The 20,259-nt window shown below is 35.9% G+C and overlaps 1 protein-coding gene across 12 annotated transcripts in view; it reads left to right on the top strand.

The window, feature by feature from the left end:
* The window catches only part of sgip1a (SH3GL interacting endocytic adaptor 1a), a 70,490-nt gene that overhangs the window by 27,058 nt on the left and 23,173 nt on the right, over positions 1 to 20,259 (top strand). For 7 of the 12 annotated variants that reach the window (XM_008415199.3, XM_081606097.1, XM_081606099.1 and 4 more), the window contains 6 exons: positions 15,013 to 15,076; positions 15,291 to 15,315; positions 15,455 to 15,475; positions 15,952 to 16,014; positions 16,921 to 16,984; positions 17,539 to 17,711. In XM_008415199.3, coding sequence (XP_008413421.2) covers positions 15,013 to 15,076; positions 15,291 to 15,315; positions 15,455 to 15,475; positions 15,952 to 16,014; positions 16,921 to 16,984; positions 17,539 to 17,711 — 410 coding nt within the window. Of the gene's footprint in view, positions 1 to 14,239; positions 14,382 to 15,012; positions 15,077 to 15,290; positions 15,316 to 15,454; positions 15,476 to 15,951; positions 16,015 to 16,920; positions 16,985 to 17,538; positions 17,712 to 20,259 lie in introns of those variants that run through there. The other 5 variants (XM_081606095.1, XM_081606100.1, XM_081606104.1 and 2 more) reach the window with 3 other exon arrangements.

Raw genomic sequence — 20,259 nt, 5'->3', positions numbered from 1 at the left:
AACTGAGGAACACTGGTTTTACAGCGAGGCTTTTAGAGTATTCTGTTTCTGTTCCCTGTTTTCATTTCTGTTTTGTTCAAATTACGGATGCATTTTCATACATGGTCATTCTAGATGCTTATGCTGCTGGCATTAAGTCTCGTTAGTGTTTTAAGTCACTGTTTAACATAATTATGACTTGATGCTTAATTCTGTATTTCTTTATAGTTTACGCTTTTTACAATGCTAGACTTGCACTGGCTTTTGAGAGTTAACTTTGTTCGACACATTTTTATTATGTTTTTGTCTTACAACTTATTGTTAAATTCTTGAGAGACTATTCTTAGAAGTAACATAAATGATACAGTTGTGAAGAAACCATAATCCTGGTTTTATCTTTTTATAAAAACAAAAACTGTGAGGTGACATATTTGTCATTCCAATGGCATTTTTTTTCCACAAATGTTTCCCTTTAACACTCAATACATTTTTGTTGGTAAATCAGAACGTTCCCATAACATTTCAGGGTTTTCTGTTTTTGTGACCACAAAGAAGGCTGGAGAGACAGTCCTCTGTCAGCCGCTGGCCAAGCAGCTATCAGATGGATGATTCATGGCAGATAAGATTTCATTAGCAGACATCAGACCACGCCACAGAATAGAGGACCCATTGATTTTCATCATATCAGCAAAGCAACACAGCAGTGAACAGAACGGAAAGGAAGGGAGATTTCAGACCAAGAGATCACACCATGCAACACTGAAACTAAAACATTACGTACATTCTACCAGTCAGATGCAGATCCTGCTATACAGCGATTTACAGCATTGTCAGCTGTGCACTTTTTGCTTTGTTTCTATTGGGAACAAGGAAAATATTATACATAAATTTTGTTTGACTAATTTTCCAACAGTATGATTTATTTTTAAAAAATACATATACATAATATGTTAACCATTTTCACTGGGAGGTGTGCTTTATTTTTAAAGACTGCTCTTCATAATATAAAACCTCCAGTATTTACCATACTGCTTGACATAACCAAAGCCTGTAGTAATTCCTCCTCATTCATTCTTCACAGTGACTACTCCTGTTTTGTTTTCATACTGGGGTGAGTTAAGAGAGACGTGCCCCACAGTGCACCGTTTGCAGGCATGTCCGATCTTAACTGCAAATGAAAGAAAAACAACACGGTAAATTATACGCCATCTATAGATCACTAAAACAACATTATAGAGAAGATCTTTGAAAATATTGACACCCTTTTCTCTCCACTCAATGAAGGAATGGGGCGATTTTCTATTCTATTTCCCAGTGAGAAAAATTGTTAAATGTAGGAGAGTGTTTACGCCAATACAGGTTGGCATTTGTATGATTCAATACTGTATGGCAGGCTCTATGCAGATAAGAAATAATGGGGCCTAACTGTGATTTAGCTTTTTTTATGTTGGAGTACACAAGGTCCTGGAGCCTGTATGGTTGGGAATGATTCTCTTCAATTGATTTCCAAGAAACGAAAGCCTTAGGACTAAATCGCACAAGCAGAGGTCGGAGTACAAAGGACTAAAAGTACATCTTGAAAAAATTATGCAGAGCTCAGCCACCGAGTGTTTTTTCTCATTGAAATGTTCTTAATTTCAAACAAGGTCTCTTCCCATTCCTTATGAATTTTGGAGAGTTAAGCTTTTCCCAATAACCCTTTGGTGTTGCAAGAGGAATCACTGAGAAGTGAAAGCTTTGACATTCTGGCTAGAGGAGAGTTTGGGAGTTTTAACCAGCGTTGTAAAGCTTTCTCAATGAGGTCAAATGCATTCTGAAAGTTATAAAAAAATTTTATCTGCATTACTTTACTGCTCAGTCTCACCAGCTTTTTTTCTAACAGTTTAAGTACTGTATAGATATAATTGCTTGGGAGAGGAATGATATTTTCAATTGGACGTCTTGCTTGGTTTCAAAAATGCTAGTCGGACTCATTCGGTATCTATAACTAATTTATTCAAATCAAATGTGAGAATAGAGGTACTGTGTAGTTCTTCCTTTTTTTCTCTCAGTTTCTACTTGACTTCCTGCTGAATCTGGAAAAGGCTAAGTAGGCCATGAAATTTCAGCATAATATATTATAATTTCAGCTGGTCTAATTTGATGCTTTTCATTCAAAGCACACAGATAGAATCTTTGATAAAAATTGTAGACTCATGCAGAGAGCATTGTCTCTAAAAAAATCACAAACCTCTCCACAGACTGTTTTATTTCCTTTTGTTTCTAAAGTAAAATTAAAGTCGACGTGAACAGTTGTCAGAAGCATGTTTGGTCACCTCAGATTTTCTCCTAATTATGAAATATGAAATGTTTCTCTCTGATCCATTTGAAGATTTGACTTCAGTATAGATAATATTTAATTTAGATGTACTGTTCTAGCTTCTCTTTACTCTTTCCCAGTAATATTTACAATTCATTAACATGTAAAGCAACTCATTGTATTTGTTAGACTAGTTCATCACAGTTTTTCTCCTCAGGCCCTAAAATTTCAAGTCTTACAAAAGATCCACCATAAAATTCTGTTCTGGTTCTGTTTAATCACAACTGAAGCCTGTGAGGGTGTAGATGAGATGTTTTCCAGCTCCAGGCTGCACCCTCTGTGATCCTTCCTACAAGCATACACAGTTCAAGCTTACATGCTTACATGAATGTGCTGAGTTTTGTCCACACAGCTTCTATGCTTGAAAAATGCTCTAATTTCTTCTGTCCTGTTTTATTTTAGAACTGTATTAGTTGCATTAACCATAACCAGAGATTCTCACTAGTATTTTCTTTCAAGTCCAAATTGAAGAGCAGGACAATTTAGTGTTAAGTCTTTAGTCATTGACATTGCTGTTGTCACAATAGGTTGCTTTCCACCTAGTCTGCTTCCTGTAGGAATTCAGATAATTATCTAATTTAACACGTGAACATTTTACGTCGTTATCTTTTTTAGAACATCAACTACGTAATTTTAAATTTTGGAGTGAATAAAAAGCCGGTCGCTTTGGTGTCTTAAGCTGTTCACACAGAAGACTGGTTGTGGTCGCATTTAATTAATAGCACAAACAACATGAACAAAATTTGAATTTAGTATCAAGGTTTGTTGTGTGAATGTAGCCTAAGTTGAGCTGGAAGTATCTGTTTTTGTGCCTGTTGGGAGAAGAAACTGGAATGTGTTTCATTGAGTCTGAAACTGCCTTTGGATTGAGTTGACTATATATTTGAATTGTAAAATTCCTATTACGATGAGATAACTACACAAAAATACGGGAGTCTTCCATTTTTAATATCTGAAAGAAAAAAAAATCCCATTCAATTTGATATGATTTTATATTTGCGTAAACATTCTTTTCTTTTCCTTGCAGTATTTACATGAGGTTGGTCATTACCCATGTTCCTGGAAGTTATTTACATCCACAGTGAGAGTAGTTGGCCCCAGTGTGTATGTTTGGCTCTGGTCAACTTGCGGGTTATATAAGTCTTTAGGAACACAGAATTGCCGGGCGTAAGAGTGACACTTGAATTGATGGTGTGTTTCTTCAAAGTGCTTGCAGATCTTGTGGTTTCTCCCCTCTTTTTCTGCCTCTCCCTCTACCAGCCCTTCATTCAGTCTTCTTCCTCTGGTTTAATCTGTTAACAGCATTGTTTTCTAACCCTGTGCCTTAACAGATGTGTTAGAGGTTTTTGGTAAACCCTTTTCTTAATGAACAATAGGCTGTCAGATCAGGCATTTGTTTTGCAACTGAAATCTGGCCAAACCTATAATCTGGGTGTGAACACATAGGTGGAGTTTGTGGTTGGCTTTTACCAAAATGAACTGCGATTAGATTGGTGGGAGGAAATATGTAATCCACAGGAATTTAGGCCAGTTTTTTTGGATCTCAACTCAGTAAAAGGTTAGAAAACACTGCTGCTCATCCTCTTGATGCAAAACGAAATGTTCAAGATTTTCTCTAACCGTAACAGTTCTATTATTTCTCCCCCTTTTTGATGTTTTTTTTCACAATTATTTAGTTTCTACAAATCAGTTAATTACATGTTTTTCTCTTGAGCTGCTTGAAAGGCGGATTTAACAAGGCTTTGTCTGAGGGACTGATATATGTCGGCTTTGTGTAGCAGTCTCATCTGGACAAATCCACACACGGATACACACACACGCTCTGTTCACGTGGCTGCAATGCTGATTGTCATTCATGTGTGGAAAGTCTCTAGATATGTTCTTTATTCAGCTAATGTTTTTATGGGCAGCTTAACTATCTTAATCTTTTTAATTTCCATTTAATATTAAATGCTAATTAAATCTATTTTGTTTTATTTTGTATGAGTATGGTTTATTGTGATTTTTTTTAATATGGAAATGAACATGAGCTGATCATTGTGAACAAAATTAATTATTATTTATAGCTAAGGTATTTGTAGAGTGTATGTATCCATGACATTTGTACCTTGATGGTTCTGTACAAAAATCTGTTATGTTATTCCTCCAATGCATGGTATGCCCCTGCCAGTTGCAAAAAACATTACAGGTAATGCAGCAAATGACATTATTGGTTCACAAAGGTCAAATTTTCACTTACCTTTTGGAAATTAAACACAAATGCATCTTGTGGCCTTAATTCTGACTCGCAAAGAGGGAGCTTACCAAAGGTTCCTGAATTTACCCTGTTTGGCTGTTCCATGAAATGTAGAGAAGGTGGCTAATATAAAGTTTTTCTGACACTTTTGACAGTTTGTCTCTTTAAGCCAGTGAGGCACATAGTGCAGCAAATTCTATATTTTTTGAGGATGTTTCTTTTGTGTTTCAAATAATTGAATTAATAGAAATACAAATCAGCTTTTATTGTAAACAGTAAACTGTTTTATTGTGACAGTTTGCCACCCCAAAAACTAGCAAATTGCATTGTTTTTCCGACTTGCAACCAGAAGGCTCCCAATCCAGCTGTTTTTAAAATTTGATTATATAATAAATTTGTGCTTAGTCACACTTGTAGTTGAACCAAATGAATCGTTTATAAGGTGATAGACTGTGGTAATTTGTTGGATTTTTTCCTGACACGATTGGCTAGCACTTTGGAGGTTTGGCTCAGAGTTGGTGCACAGAGGGAGCGTGGCGTGCAAACATCACATTAACCAGACAGATGTGTTTTTCCAAGACTGAACTCACACACATACATGTGCTAGTTTATGCAATTTATAGATAAAGCCTCACACAGAATCATAAAGGAAAGGATTGCTTCTTGTAAGGAAAATAGGAAGACGATGTTCTGCATCTTGCTAGCTGTTTATTACAAAATAAATATTCAGTTTTATCCTCCTTATAGACTCTGTGCAAAATGCGTATTGACTATTAAGCCAATAAAAAGGAAGAAACAACACTTAAAACTTATGTTCCAACACCTAATACTGGCTAAGATTGTTTTCTGGACAGAGACCTGGCTAATAAATATTTGAATGCCAAACTTTGCTCCGTCAGCTTGAGCTTTCTGAAAAAGCTTGGTTTCTGTACCTTAGCTCCCTGCCATTCACACACACAAGAGATAATCATAAACTGTATGACAGCAAAATGGCTCCTTGAGAAATTGATTTTAAAGACCCTTCACAAAGAAGGTAATTGTTTTGGGAACATGTCAAGCTGCATAACCAGATAAGAGCTGAATTTGATTTATTTTTAAAGCCTCATATGGATTTAACGTGATGTTTTAGTCAATTTCCTTGTTGTACACAGAATTAAAACATTCTACAAAGTGAAAATGTTAACACAACTAGTGAGTGTCCATATCACTGTTAAATGTTTTTTGTGATTAATTAATGGCCAATCTGTTCTGTAAGAGTGCTAAGCCGACTCATCACTGACTCATGACAAATGTTGGCTTGTGTTTTCTGTGTAGGGGTATGCGAGTGTATGTGTGCATGTGAAATAGTTTTTCATCATAAGACCCTACATCCTTCCTCCTCCATCCCCCAGTAAAAACTCAAATCAGGTGAAAGATCAATCTGAGGGTTTAAAAGCATCCATCCTGTCATCAGTGAATCACCCTGACTTACATCCACACAATCTTTTGTTTCAGTGCTTATGTCATGAAATCACAGTATTTGATTCTAAAATAAATAAATAATTAAGGAAAATTCTATATCTCTGGTAACAACCTCTGTGCCACTGCCACGACCAACTGTACAGCTTCTAAAGTTGAATCTGATTTAGTGTAGAACTGTTCAGTTATGTCTATAATAGGTAGTCCATGTAGTGTTTTGCAATTCCATAGTCACGGAAATTCATGCATAATCAAGAAATCCTGCTTTTTTTTCCTCACTAATGCATAATTGTGAGTTTATTGCAAGATTTCTGCGAAAATGGTTTAAAACATTGGGTTCAACTCCACCTTAAGTCTTTTCTTTTTTTTCTTCCACTGCAACCTCGTTCTTGGTGTCAAGTTATGGTCTGTGGTTGCTATGACAAGTAGCAAAAGTCACATTTACTGTCATACATTAGCGCAAATATCTTAAACATTCTTTGCAACTAAATGACTGATTTTTGGTTGCAAAAGAGCACAAGAATAATCTCACAATCCTGGAGTGACTGATGTAGGGATAAATAGTGATGCATCAAGAAACTGGCTGGACAGTTTTTAGTTTGAGTGCTCCTGACCCTTTCACACAAAAATCTAATTGTTTTCCTGTCAGTGAATACACCATATCTAAGCAATTCCAAGCAGCGCTGAAAAAAGTGCTCTTTGCTGTGGATTCTCTCAGTGAATCAGACTAAAGTGAGCCATTTTCTGCCTATCTGAACACACAGAAGGGATAGAGATGTAAGTAGCTGTTTAAAAGGAACCTACTGTTCCTATGAAATGTCAAGACGTGTCTCTAATTCATTTGTGCAGAGAGAGAGGAAGATTTTTTAAACAGATAACAGAAAGGTAAAAGAGTAGTGTAAAGTTGCTTTTATTTTTTTAGGTTTTAGGTCTCTCTGTTACTGCACATTCTGAATTTAAAACTTTGGGATTCTCTATATTCTCTAGAAAATACATGCAGAGACCACTGTTTTAGTATTGCTAGTTGTGCTAACCATACTTTTTACTAATTTAAACAGACAAAATAAGTTATCACCCTCATAATCTTTTCTCTCTTTTTTTTATCTACTTGTACTAATTGTATCCCTTTACAGCTGCTGTAAATGGGTTTGTTTTGGTTTCTATTCATATTTGCTGAGCTGCTTTGTAGTAAGTATTTGGAGTAATACATTTCCTCTGACTGTTGCTATGATCACTCACTACGTTGTGGTGAGAATGTTCTGTTTTCTCCCTTCACCTGCTTATAAAATAATCACTTATGACTTGGGCAAATAAAGGATTTTAAAAATGCTTTTAAAATCAAATAAGCAATGCTAGCAATTATTGCACATTTTTTCTAGTCTTCACAAAGGAGGCTAAGATTTGAGTTTGTTTGGAGAACTGCTTCAGAAAATAAACCTTGTTCATCTAAATAGAAGTCATTGATTTACAGACCTTGCAGAAGCATGCAGGCTAAAACTGCTTCTGTTTTTTGATTTTCTTTCTGCATCTGACGGATGTCCCTGACAAATGAGCTTATAAAACGGAAAGAAATAATCACATCATTATAAAGACAAAGGGAATGCATTAATATCATTGAATTAAAAGGTTTTTTTTTCTTTGGTTAGTCCCCTCTGGTAACTTTTAATAGTCTTCTGAATGCAAATGCGGTGGGTTGTTTAGATTTTTTTTTCTACGTAATTCGTGTGGAAAGGTCAATGTGTGGAAGCCAGATTAATTTATCTGTGCTGTAATGTGGTTTAATGGAGTAATTGGTTGGCGCCATTCATGAAATTAGAAAAAAATCCCTGACAAAATGTGCCCTGAGGTGAGTTGTGTTTTGTTTGTGCAATTTGCAAGCATTTCTTTTTCAGAGATAAACAAGCATGGCTGTTAGCACAGTGCTTAAGTAGTAATGTTTGTAAATGTTACATAAGTCCACGACTTGTCTTTTCTATCGCCTCTCCTGACACAGGATTGGTGTGTTCTTAGGAACAGAAAGTGTCTGTATCAGAGCGTGTTGCCTGACAAATCCACTCAGCCACAGAGCTGTGGTGTTTTTGTGGCATAGATGAAATATTTGAGCAACTGTTTCTCTCCAGTTGATGTCAACATTTGTACTTAATGCCCACTTTAAGACCTGCATATACTCATCCATTTCTTCTCTATCTTGTAAGGGTACCTATCTTCAGGTGAAAATGGTAAAAAAAATAATTTTAAATTGTCCAGTAGGCATCGGTAAATTTGATTTAAGATTGGAAAATCTATCAGAAATAGTCATGAAGTGGTGAAGTGGTTAGGTTACTCTTGCTGTGACGTTGTTGATCTGGGAATTAAATTAAAATTTTCTATTAGTGCCCTAAGTGGTTATATAAGTAATTTTAATATTTTCAGTAGCAAGAATCCACAATGTTGATGTTAGTGAAGCATTTGAGTCTATTTTGCGTTAATTATGTTGCCAATTGTTGCTTTTTCACGCTTGGATTAGTTTTTATTTTCTCTTATGAACCTTAGCTTTAAAAAGTCTTTAAGTGAAAAAGATAGAATGAATGTTTACTTCTAAACATTCATCGGTTTTAAAGATATGCTTGGGATCTAATTAAACTTGACAAAAAAGTTTCATTATAAATTGCTAATCTAATGCAAGTTTTTTTGTTGTTGTTTTTTTTAAATGTGCTTCTACAAATAAAAGACACACATTTCAAGAATGTTAAATTAGTCTGAGGCATGAACATGAATGCTCAAACCTAAAATAAGGGATGGAGAGAAAACATTTTTCCCGTCTTTTTACAGACTTTTCTGGTCTATAAAAGTCTGTAAAAAGACTGGTCTAAAATACATTTTTCCCCTTGCGACTTTGTGCTGAAAAAAATAAAAAATCCATGTTAAAAGCTACTTTGCTGGTTCTGCAGCAGGCTCATTTGCCACACAGTCCTTGGGTGGTTGTTATTTAGAGCCTTGGGCAAAGAACCACGAGTGCTGGTTGTTTATGGAGGCAGCGGATGGGGGAGGGAGCAAATGGACAGAGATGGCTAATGAATGGCCAAAATACACAACTTTTAGCTGCAAGCTACACCTTAGTTCCAAAAAAGATTTTTGCAATATTTCTGCATGTAATTTCCTGTGCATTATAGATTCCTGTAATCATAAATGCCTTTCTTGTTTTTGCAGATCTCAAAATTTGCTTTCTGGAATGAACTGATTACCTAGTGATATTAAAGCTGCTGATAATTTTACTCATTAGTTATCTTTTTTTTACTTAAACATAAAAATGAATGCAGCTAAATAACCAAGTGGAATATCTTGAATAGAAACAGAGTGAGAGCACAGCTGGATGCCTCACCTCCATCCTTGGTTTTTCCCAGCATCTTTTGTTCGTCTCTGAACCAACTGCCAATACTCTAATATATGGTTGCTGACTCTGACCCACTTTCTTTTAGTGAATGATGTCTTTTGAGAAAACAATGCTTTTTTTTCTCTAAAGTGTTCATGGTACATTAAAATGTGCATAACCTATCCAAGTCCTAGGATATATTTAACTGTGTCTATTTCTGAAAAATTGTGTATAGTGTAACTGTTACAACCACCTGGACTGTACGGTCCAATCCTAATTTTAGCATCCACAGTCTCAAATGCGAACAGACGCCATCTCTTTGTCTTTTCTCTGCCACACTGACACAGCCGCTCTTACTGAAACACACTTTGAGCATGGAAACACAACGAGGCTGATCGTTTGTGGTTGTGTTTGCTGGAGTTTTTTTTATCCTGCAGTGCTGCAAGTTTAATGTTTTTGCTCCATGTTAATGAGACAGGAAGACATTTCCATTAACACCTTCTATCAGCATTTCCTTCCCTTAATTAAGAGTGGACACACTGAGAAGATTGACTTCATAGGCTAGAAGTTAGATAAGTTGCTCTATTCCTTCCTATGTATTTTTTGTAAAAAAAAAAAACAAAAAAACAACTTTAGTCAACATCTGTTAGTGCTTACGACCACTGTTCCATATCTAAACACTGAAGTTGAAACCAGATATTCACATTATAAAATGGCACATGACCTTTTTTTCCACAAACATTGATATTGATCAGATACAAAAGTTTCCATATATTTACTAAGAATTTGATAACGTTAACTTTAGTAACTGTGTTGGGCTTTTCACAGTATTTGGCATTTTGGCCCATTTCTCCTAAGAGAATTGACGTAATTGATCCCCACCCCTTAAATCTCCACCCGCTCAAACTTTCTGTGGAGCTGAGATCAGGGCCTTGTGATTACCACACTATAATATAACCTTTCTTGGATTTCAACCAGTTTGTAACTAATTTGGAGGTGTATGTTTAGAGTCATTGTCCAATTTGAAGTCTCATTTTTATAGTAGTTTCTAACCTAAAACAGGAAAAACTTCAGTCCGATTTAATGGTGATGGTGAGGAGAAAAGAGGTTTGATGCATTTTTATAGAGCGTATATGTTATACAATATATATCTAGAAGCACTGTTCTTCACTCTGTAATTATGCTTTAAATTCTTAAATTCATAAACATCTAGCTCTGATTAAAATGTAGAAGAAAGGCATCACATATAATAAAAGCTTGATTTCTAGAGTTTAGAGTAATGTGTATGATTCCTGTGCAGTGTGCTAAGATCACTTTACTGTAACTGCTCATGTTGAGCATATATGTCACTTCTGTTTATTCCTCTCAAGGACAGAAATCATTCTGACAAAGGAGTCTTTTAAGCCTTATATTTGCTATTTGCCACTCTGTTCGTCTACTTGACTTAAAACTGCTCCATCTAGCTTCCTTTTCCCTTCCTACTCTTGTTTTTTCCTTACAGCCTGCTCCTTTTTAATTGTTCTTTGTTTACGGTTTTGTCATGAAATTGTGCTTTCATGACAGCACAGTTTCTCAAAACATAACATTTCTTCCTTTTGTTGTGTTCCCGGCATGCGGTTCGCCAACCTGAACATGTTCTCACATGCACTCCATACTGATTTAATGACCCAAACTTGAGTTTTATTTTATTTTTTTCAATGTTGTAGGAAAAATGTCTATTCATTTAACCTGCACTGTTGTTTTGTAAAGCCAAAGACTTTATCTCTCTGCTAGGGTTGAACACTTCTTCTTTTTTTTTTAAGCTTCAGTCTTGTATAATCGTTCTTTCTGCTTGCTATGCAGAGCACCACAAATCTCTCATTCAGAGTTTGGAGTGGAGTGGCCTGCTCTGCTCCTGTGTAGTTGGCAGTGTTAGCTGTGCCTGGCTGCCTGTTTGGCTGATAGTCTCATCATGTCTCCCCCCTTTGCAGAAGCTTGTCAAACAGCTCCTGTTTTGTCTGTCCAGAAGCAAATAAACACTTTGTGTGTTTTGTTTCTGTTTGTGCACAGTTTCATTTTAGCTCACTGGTAGAGGAAGGAATATAGAGTCCCACTCCTCAGACAAAGGCTGGGATGTTTTTGTATGACTGCTTTAAAGACCTGTAAGGAAGTCATAGAGTTGTTTACCAACTCTGTCAAACCAAAGATTTGAATCCTTCCAGGGATTTGTTCATCCATCTTTTCATTTATTAATTTGTCTGTTCATCCATCCATTTATCCCTTCATCCATCCACCTGTTGGTCCACTTTTTATTTTGTCTGTCCATCCTTCCTTTCTTCCTTCCCTTCACCCTGTGTTGTTTTCATTCCTGTCTCTATTCCTTGCTTCCTTCCTTTTTCCTTCACTTCTGTTGAAACAATTGCATGGATGGTTGTCATGAACTCCTACGAAACCTATTTGTGTCTTTAAATTGTAAAAATGATCAAGGCCCAAAACCTCGGAATTATTAAACAAAACATTTAGGGACTCAAAATCCCTAAAGCACCAGTTAAGTTTCCATCGATCTTCCTTCCTCAGATGTCTGAGGTGATATTGGATATCATATTTAAGGTATTTTTCTCAGCCTCCGGGTTGAGATTAGTTTCTAATCTGTGTGTAAATCAGCAGTGAAAGCTGTGAAGTTGGGTCATTTGGTCTTTTGAACAAACTGTATAATTGTAGAAACAGTTGTTTGCAGTTTTGACAATCATTTTATAGAGGTTGAAGGATGGCTAATCCAAAGCCATTAGCACTGGTTACTACCCCTGCTAGTACCACTTCTTTAAATCTAAGTAATCAATAGAAACTATCAAGGAGCCTTATATTTCAGTCTGAAGAAAAACGATGTTTTGTGCATCTCTCAGTGAACAATTTTAAAAACTCTTGACATCTAGTATTTTGTTTCAGGTTTTACAATGTCTTTTTCCTATTTAGTTGTAAATCACTTGCTCTTTCCTGGACTTACGTTTGTGTGTCCTGGGAATAGGCTGCTATTTATGTTAGTAGTTGACCTATCATCATTCTGAACGGAAGTTTTAAACAATGTGCACCATATAGTTTTTACCGCCTGCCATTTTACTCGTAAAGTGCTTTCTTATCCGCTTTACTTATAGCAACGTCTATAAATAGATGTCATTTAATTAAAACATTGTGAAAACCTACTCCCAAATAAGATAAGCATGTATTTTAGGATTTTCTTCATGAACATTCATATAAAGTGGAATGAAGAGGACATTGAAAAATTAAAAACAAAAAAATTAAACACTCATATTAAATCTCCACATTAAAAAGAAATTCAAATGGCTTCTTTTGTTTCAGATCTTTCTCTGTTCATTTTTACTTGGGAGCGAACATGAATTTATACTAAATGTGCCAAAAGAAGAAAAAAAGTCAGGAGCTAAAAGATGACTGAGAGGGGATTGATAGGGCATAAATTATTCTCTGAAACAAGAAACACATTATTTTCTGACAAATTAAATCCCAGTGAAAAATAAGGCCCAGACTTGAAGTTAGTGAAGAAAAATCAAGGTACAGAACAAGTCAAGCAAAATGTTTTTTTTGTTGTTTTTTTGGGGGGGCGGGGGGGTTACTGATATGCAGGGATAGTATTAGATTATGATAATTAGAACATGTTTAAACTTTTCCAAAAAAAAAAAAAAAAAAAATTGTCAATTGTATTTTTGTTAATTTTTGTTTAGCTTCATAGCTTTTACTCTTTTTATGATCTCAAAAACTTGTATGCACTTACCTATTCTTTGTTTTGCAGTACAGGTAAATTTTTTGTGTTTGCTGATTATGTAATGATTGCCCCAGTGCGATCTGTCTTCCCCTTTTTGGACGCAAGACTTTTGTCAAAAGTCTTAAAACGGAAGTGCAAATGACTTGCAGGGATTTGCATTTTAGACTAAACACAGTGACAATCAAAACGGTTTTAAACTTAAAGAAAACAAAAACTTTTTTTGCAACATTTGCAATATTGCTTTTAGATTATCAGAAGGGATGAAAAGTGCATAACATTTTGCATTCATAGTGAAACTAAGGGCTATTTAGGCTCTTTCATATTTCTTGGTCTTTTCCTACTGGCGACAATCACTAGCTTTACTTCCCTCTACAACCGTCTCTGCATCTCTCCTGTAATGTCAGCTCTGTACACAGGTGTGTTTGTGTCAGCTACTTCTTTTTCTGGGTTGAACAGGCAGCCTGTTGATTAGTTTGGGCACTGCTGCCACATCGTGACTGGAGGCTTGTTTTTCATTCAACCATTAATAAAGGCACCAGCTTAAGAAAACCCTCATGCCTCTCACGCTCCACATTATTTGAGAAAAACACAACATGTAAAAACCCTTAATGTAAAGTGTTTAAATTAAAAAAGTGAATCTTTGACAGAAAACTTGGAGGATTTTTTTTTATTGTTTTATTTCTCATTCTTCTGACTTTGCTTTTATTAAAGCAATGCTGCTTTCAAAACAGAATATGCTTGTGTCCTTGGTTATTGATCACATTTTGTGTTAGTGCAGTTTGCAGGGGCTTAATTGTTTTATACTTTGTCAGTAAAGATAAAGACCAAGTAAATGCCTATCTTCTTTAACATCATTGACTAATACAATTCAAATTAAACAGTTAGCTGAAACAGATTTTGATGGGTTTTTTTTTTTTGTTTGTTTGTTTTTTTGTAATTTTCAGACAACTACATTTCTGCATTAAATCTCCCTTTAACTCAGAAATAAAGCCACTGGTGTTGAATTTGAGCACCATATGCAGATCAAGGACAGGACACCTTATCTATGTAGGTGTGTGCGCATGCTTCAGCTAGAAGAGAATCAAGTTCCGCGTGTATCTGCAGGTGGAATGAGGAAGAGACTGGTTGGTTGGTCTGTAGATTATGCGATGAGTTCTCTGCAAGGTAAAGAGAAGGAAGAATGAAAGTAGAGGACTCGGCAGAGACAGAATGGAGGGGGACAACTGGGCCTTCATTCTGGGTAAGAAAGAGGTGGGAGCATCTGAGATCAGTCTTTTCAACAGGGCTTTTCAGTGCAGCTGATATTGTTCTAATGTCAAAGGTAGCAGATATAAAGTTGAGAGAAACTGTAATCTAACCTCCTTTTAAGGTGAAGAAGACGCAAAGATAAGGTTTTAAACTTATTGAAATAGAGTTATTAAAAATAATAGTTCAGTTAATTTAACTAAAGAAGAAAACATGGTTAAATTTTTTGACTATCGTGCAATATGCTAATCAGTACATTTTGAGTCTTGTGTTGCATGAATTGTAATGTATTGAACTTTCTATGTGACCTACTATAGCTTCCTCCATCTATGCCCTTTTGCTGTCCTGGCTCAGTTGCTGGCTCATTGATTTTCAGTCTTAATTAATTTTCCATCCTAAAAGGTTTCCTTGATGATTACAAGGCTGTCGTTCGATCTGTGATGAGCGTAAACACATTTATAGTTTTAGCAGCGTTTTTCTTCCCAGTGATGCAGCCAGTCAATAAAGAATACATGAAAATATTACCTTTGATCCCATTGACATGCAGCTGACCCAGACTACCCTTTAAGCCTCCCACGCGAACCACCTTTTATTCATGCCTTTGGTTTCTCTTTGTGCTTTTTCAGGATTGAAAAAACGTACCAGGAAGGCCTTCGGGATACGGAAGAAAGAGAAGGACAGTGACTCTACGTAAGTCCACTTTTTGCTTTGCAATGCTCTGACCCTCGTTTAGAGGAGGTAGCATAGCGTTGTGGATGTTGAAAGGCATTGATTAATCTGATTGGTTTGTAGTATTTTAAATAATTTTACCTGGACTAATTAGCAATTTAGTCAATATTTCAAATAAAGAGAACAAGAAACGTTTCATATTTCTTTCTCTCTTTTTTCCCTTTATGTGTAACAGAGGGTCTCCAGACAGAGATGGTGGTGTAAGTAACAGTCAATGTAGTTACATTTATTTTCAAATCAGAATTTTTTTACAAGCACAAAGAGCCTTTCTGAAGAAGAGAGCTGAATCTGGTGAACACTGGATAAATTATTTATTTTTGTGTTGTTTTTGCTTGCCAGGAACCCCAAGAGGTTGAATCGGTACTGAACACAGCCTTTTAGAATAGACAAGCTTTTAGAGTAGCACTGTGTCTGGATAGAATTAGTATCAGTAAAAACACTGCAGCTTGTTATTTATTCCATCAGTCTCCCACTGAGCTTTTACTCCCTAAGCTATTATTTCATTAACAAGCTGTCAGAATCACATAGCAGATGAAAACAAGGAAATGTTCAGTGCAATGTTTGGAGCAAGAATACTTTTGTCACCATAATTAACCGTTTTTGTTCAAATATGGCTTATAAAAATGCTAAATATTGGTTCTAGTGTTGTTATTTTGATAACTCAAAGCTCAGAAAAGTGAAAAAAAAAAAAACAGAGTAGCATCTGAGAAAAAAAATCAAATTGCACAAGAATCCTGCTGAGTTGTAGTTTGCAGTAGATAAAGTGGAGTCTTGCATAACTCACTCTTTCTTCAGTGTCTGGAGGGATTTTAATCAAACAGCTTCTGTCTTCTCAGTCTCAGAAGAAGACAAATGGAGCCCCGAATGGCTTCTATGGAGATATCGACTGGGAAAGATACGTAAGTAAAGTTAGTTGGTTTAAGTTGGTGAGGCGGTGCTTCTGCACCAAATCATACCAAAACTTCAGCCTTCTTTAGAGTTAGTGTTGACCTTATTTTATCACTGGTTGCTTAAAGAAATTGTAGTTATAAATAAATAAACTCAGGCCAGAATAAAAGTCTCATAATACTTAGCCATCAATAAAAACACATAATTTTGTGTTAAGACAAATAATTAACAGTAAAACCCCAAAATGATTTAATTGTTTTATGCAAAACAGAAAAACAGGAATTATTCCTATTGCTACCAAATCATTATCCAGGGTAAACCAGAAGCTTTGCACTTCCTCCCCCCCACATTGCATATGTCTCTGGCTGTGGAAGAGAGCAAGAAAACATGGAGCCACAAGGCAAAATGAATGTAGTGATCGGTGTGCAGCTGTTTGGCGATAAAGCTAGCCACTCCGGTCATGCACATACTTAGGTAGAGGACAATTAGGTGTTTGGTCATGCATATTTGTTCATATTTAAAGGTTTCTGTGCAGTTTTAACACTCTACATAGTCAAATTAGTAAGACGCATGGGCAGTGCTCTTTAGTTAACCAGATATAACCAAACAGACAAATTTATTTTTCCTGTAAATGGTAGAAGAGTATATAGTTGCCATGTTTCAACCAGGTGACTGGAAGCATCCGGAAACAAGTCAAGGAGAGACGAGGCTTCATAATGGAACGGTTTAGCACTTTACTGTACATTGATGCCAGTAACTGAGCTATATCTATATTTGTATCAGTCAATGACAAGCATGACTTTTTCAATTTACAGTTTTGCTTCAATGAACATTATTTCTTACGACTGGACAGTGTTAACATTTGAACTGTACTAACATTTATAGGTTTGTACTGATTTACAGTTTGTGTGTTTCAGAACTCCCCTGAGTTGGATGATGAAGGCTACAGCATCAGACCTGATGAAGAGTCAGAGGAGGGAGATATCCTCAGCACAACCTGATTTACCATTGATAGTCCATGGCAAAATTCATTCACATCTCTTTAAACAGATCAGTTGTTTTGTTTTCAAAGAACATCTTGAGAACATCATTAAAAGTACAACAGTGTCTTACTAATTAGTAATTGTATTAGAGTATTATACCTCAAATGTCTTGTAAAAACCTTATAACCTTTCTGTGAAACATCAAACTAATCAACTGCCGTGTCTAGATTAGTTGTGCATTTTGTAAGCTTTCAGGCGATGCTGTTTTCTGTCACCTTTTGAATGTTTCTCATCAGACTGTGCAGAGGAGTGATTGTTGTTTTTAAGTTTGACAGTAACTGAACAACTGAAGGGACAACTGTTTGAACCTCAAAAGGAAAATATGTTAATTAGGAGCAGACACTGCATCACGAAGTAGAAACAGGGCTTTTGTTTTACCTGTAATGAGATACTGTGTTAAATGTTCCATATTTAAAATGGGATCCTAGTTAGAGGTCAAATCAGCTGGGATTGTTTTACGTTTGGACTTTTTCTTTGACTTTTTGCCCTCACCTACCAAAAAGACCCATTTCTTCTCGTCTGACGAGTCTGAGGAGGAAGAGGACCACAAGAAGAAATTCAAAATCAAAATCAAACCGCTGCCAGCTGATTGTGTCATATCGGCTCCTTCGGTTGATGAGCTCAAAGCCTCCATAGGAAACATAGCCCTGTCCCCGTCTCCTATGGTGAGTAACCCCAACGGTTATGCCCTCCTCCTGCTGTCCTTCATTAGCAGACTTGATTTGTGATGTTTTAGGTTGTTGTTGCATGTGTGTCTAGCTCATACTTGCTTTTTGTCTTTACTTCAACTTTTAACATGCGTAGCGCATCACAATAAATTAGAATACAATCAAAAATATAATTTAAGTCAACAGCTCCATTAAAATGTAAAACTTCTCTTATATTCATTAATTATATGCGAAGTAACATTTTTAAAGTGACATTCTAATCACAATTTTTACAACAGGTTTCAGAGGAAAGCTAATAGTTTTGTTTTGTATTGACACATTGTGAATCTTCCCCAAAATAATGATTGAGTCCTCTCTCAAAACTGACAGTGAAAGATTATTGTGCAGCAGTTTCTGCCAAAGTGTTTTCTTCCACTCAACTTTTCATTAATGTGCTTGGAAGCTGCTTTCTGTGAGCAGCAAGTTTCTTTCGCAATGACCTATTGATGCTTGCAGAGGCCGTCAGTGTCTGTCTGCTGGACAACTGTTGAGTCAGCGGTCTTTCCCATAGTTGTCGAGAGCACCATAACATGACATCACTGCACTAAATATCCTTTTTTTTTGCTTTTTTGAAATTCTAATTTTATAAGAAATAGAAGCATTTTTATTAGCTGTAATCTAACTAAATAAAATTAAACAAGGACAAATGAATTCTTCAAATCCACTCCTCTGAGTGAAATTGGTCTAAATGAATTCCACCTTTTAACAGTATATATTTACCTTTTTGTCAATAATTTAGCAGAGCAAGCATTGTTGCCTGGTTGCCTGTTGGTCTTTGGTTTGAATAATGAACTAAAAGCTTTAAGTCATTTTGAAAATTTTAGAATTTATGTAACTAATTTGTAAGGCTTTTATACTTTGTATTTTTTTTCTTGTTGTTCCAAAGTAATTTAATGTTACTCAAAATGTCTACATCTTAAACCACAAGTTTACAGCTGCCAGGCAGCACAACATTAAGTCCCTGTGAGAACTTAATCATCTCATGCAGTTTGCAGTGGGGTTCTTCAGGCCTCCCTCAGCTTTTCTATGCCTATTGGTCTGCAGGCCTCCAGTCCTGTGTTTCCCCAGTCAGGACAGTTAGGTTAGGTGTCTGCTTTAAATTATTCACATAGGAAAGTGGACACAATGAACTTGTGTTTCAGTCCACAATACAAGGACATTACCTGTGGTCATTTGAGCTTCTGTCCTCAATAATTTAATCCAGCTTCAGTGGGTTCACCGAGTCAACCTTATTAGGTGTGAAGGTCTTTTTATGCTCTTATTGTTTGGATTTATGTATGGAAGACTTGGAGTAAAACACAAAATAACAAATTTATTAGGATTTTTGTTCAGCTTTCAGTATTTGTGAGTGTGCTGTGGGCATATTGCTTAGCAGCTGCGTTGTCGTATTAATGTTTAATTATCAATAATTAAAAAAAATAGATTCTAAGTGTGCTTGGTTGTGTGACAGGTTTGGTCTTACCACTTGCATATTAACTAAAAATGTACCAATCAGTTGACCAGAGAAGGGCATCTGCCAATTTCCCCTTGATGGACTTAATACTGAAAGATCTGAATTTCTTTCAAAACTAAACTCTCGCTATTTTCAGTCATGATCTTTTCTTGAAGCTCTTAGTTTAATAATAAATCAGATTTAGAGACATGCTATTCATGGCATTATTTTATCGTCTTACTTTTTATATTAGATATATAATCACCACCTCTATGAAAGAACATCTAGTTCTTGTCCACATAAAAAAGTCAGAACTTGTAGGTTAGACCCAAAAGAAGTACAGAAATCTTTACCAACCAAGAAAAGCCCAGTTGGTTTATATAAGTCTATTCTTTTAGACTGTTGGATGGTATTTCATTGCATAAAGCCTTAGCATTCTTCTGACCCCAGATTGTGAAAACTTTGTCAGAGTTACAAAGTGTTTGTGATGAAGCATTGTTGATGCAGGATTGTATCTTATTTCACACAAAAGCTTCACACAAATTATCTTTTGACAACTTATCCAGTTCTCCTCAGTGAACTGTCATCAAATATGTGTTTACGACCGGAGATCACTTTCCACGTCTGCTTTGCTTGTGTTTATAACACCCTCTCAGCCTTCTAACATTCTGTTACCTTTTTCTCTTCCTTTGAATATTTTTTGCTTTGCTGCCTAAAATGACCCTAACCCCTGTAGAGGAGTCCGGTAAGACTCTGTTTTTTATGTTTGTTTTATATGCATTTCTTAACTATGTGCTCTTTTAGCTCTAAAAATATGTCTTGCTTACAAATGCATGTGCTATGTTTTTGTGGCTGTTGATATGCAAACTAGATGTGGGGCAAAGTATGAAATCATCTTGGGATTATATAATTACTAGTCTTGTATTTGTGAGGTAAATGGCCAATGTTGACTTTTGTCTACTTAAATCTAAAGCAGATTTAGTACATCCCAAAAGTGCAGAATCTCCTTTTGTCTTCATGCTTCCTTACTTATAACCCGTAATAAAATCAGACGGGTTAAAAAACATGGAAGTG

The sequence above is a fragment of the Poecilia reticulata genome, chromosome 4 (genome assembly GCF_904066995.2).
Source record: "Poecilia reticulata chromosome 4, P_reticulata-male-v2, whole genome shotgun sequence".
In the NCBI taxonomy this organism is placed as follows: domain Eukaryota; kingdom Metazoa; phylum Chordata; class Actinopteri; order Cyprinodontiformes; family Poeciliidae; genus Poecilia; species Poecilia reticulata.
Note: the sequence above shows the minus strand (reverse complement) of the source record. Positions and strands in the feature narration are given on the sequence as shown.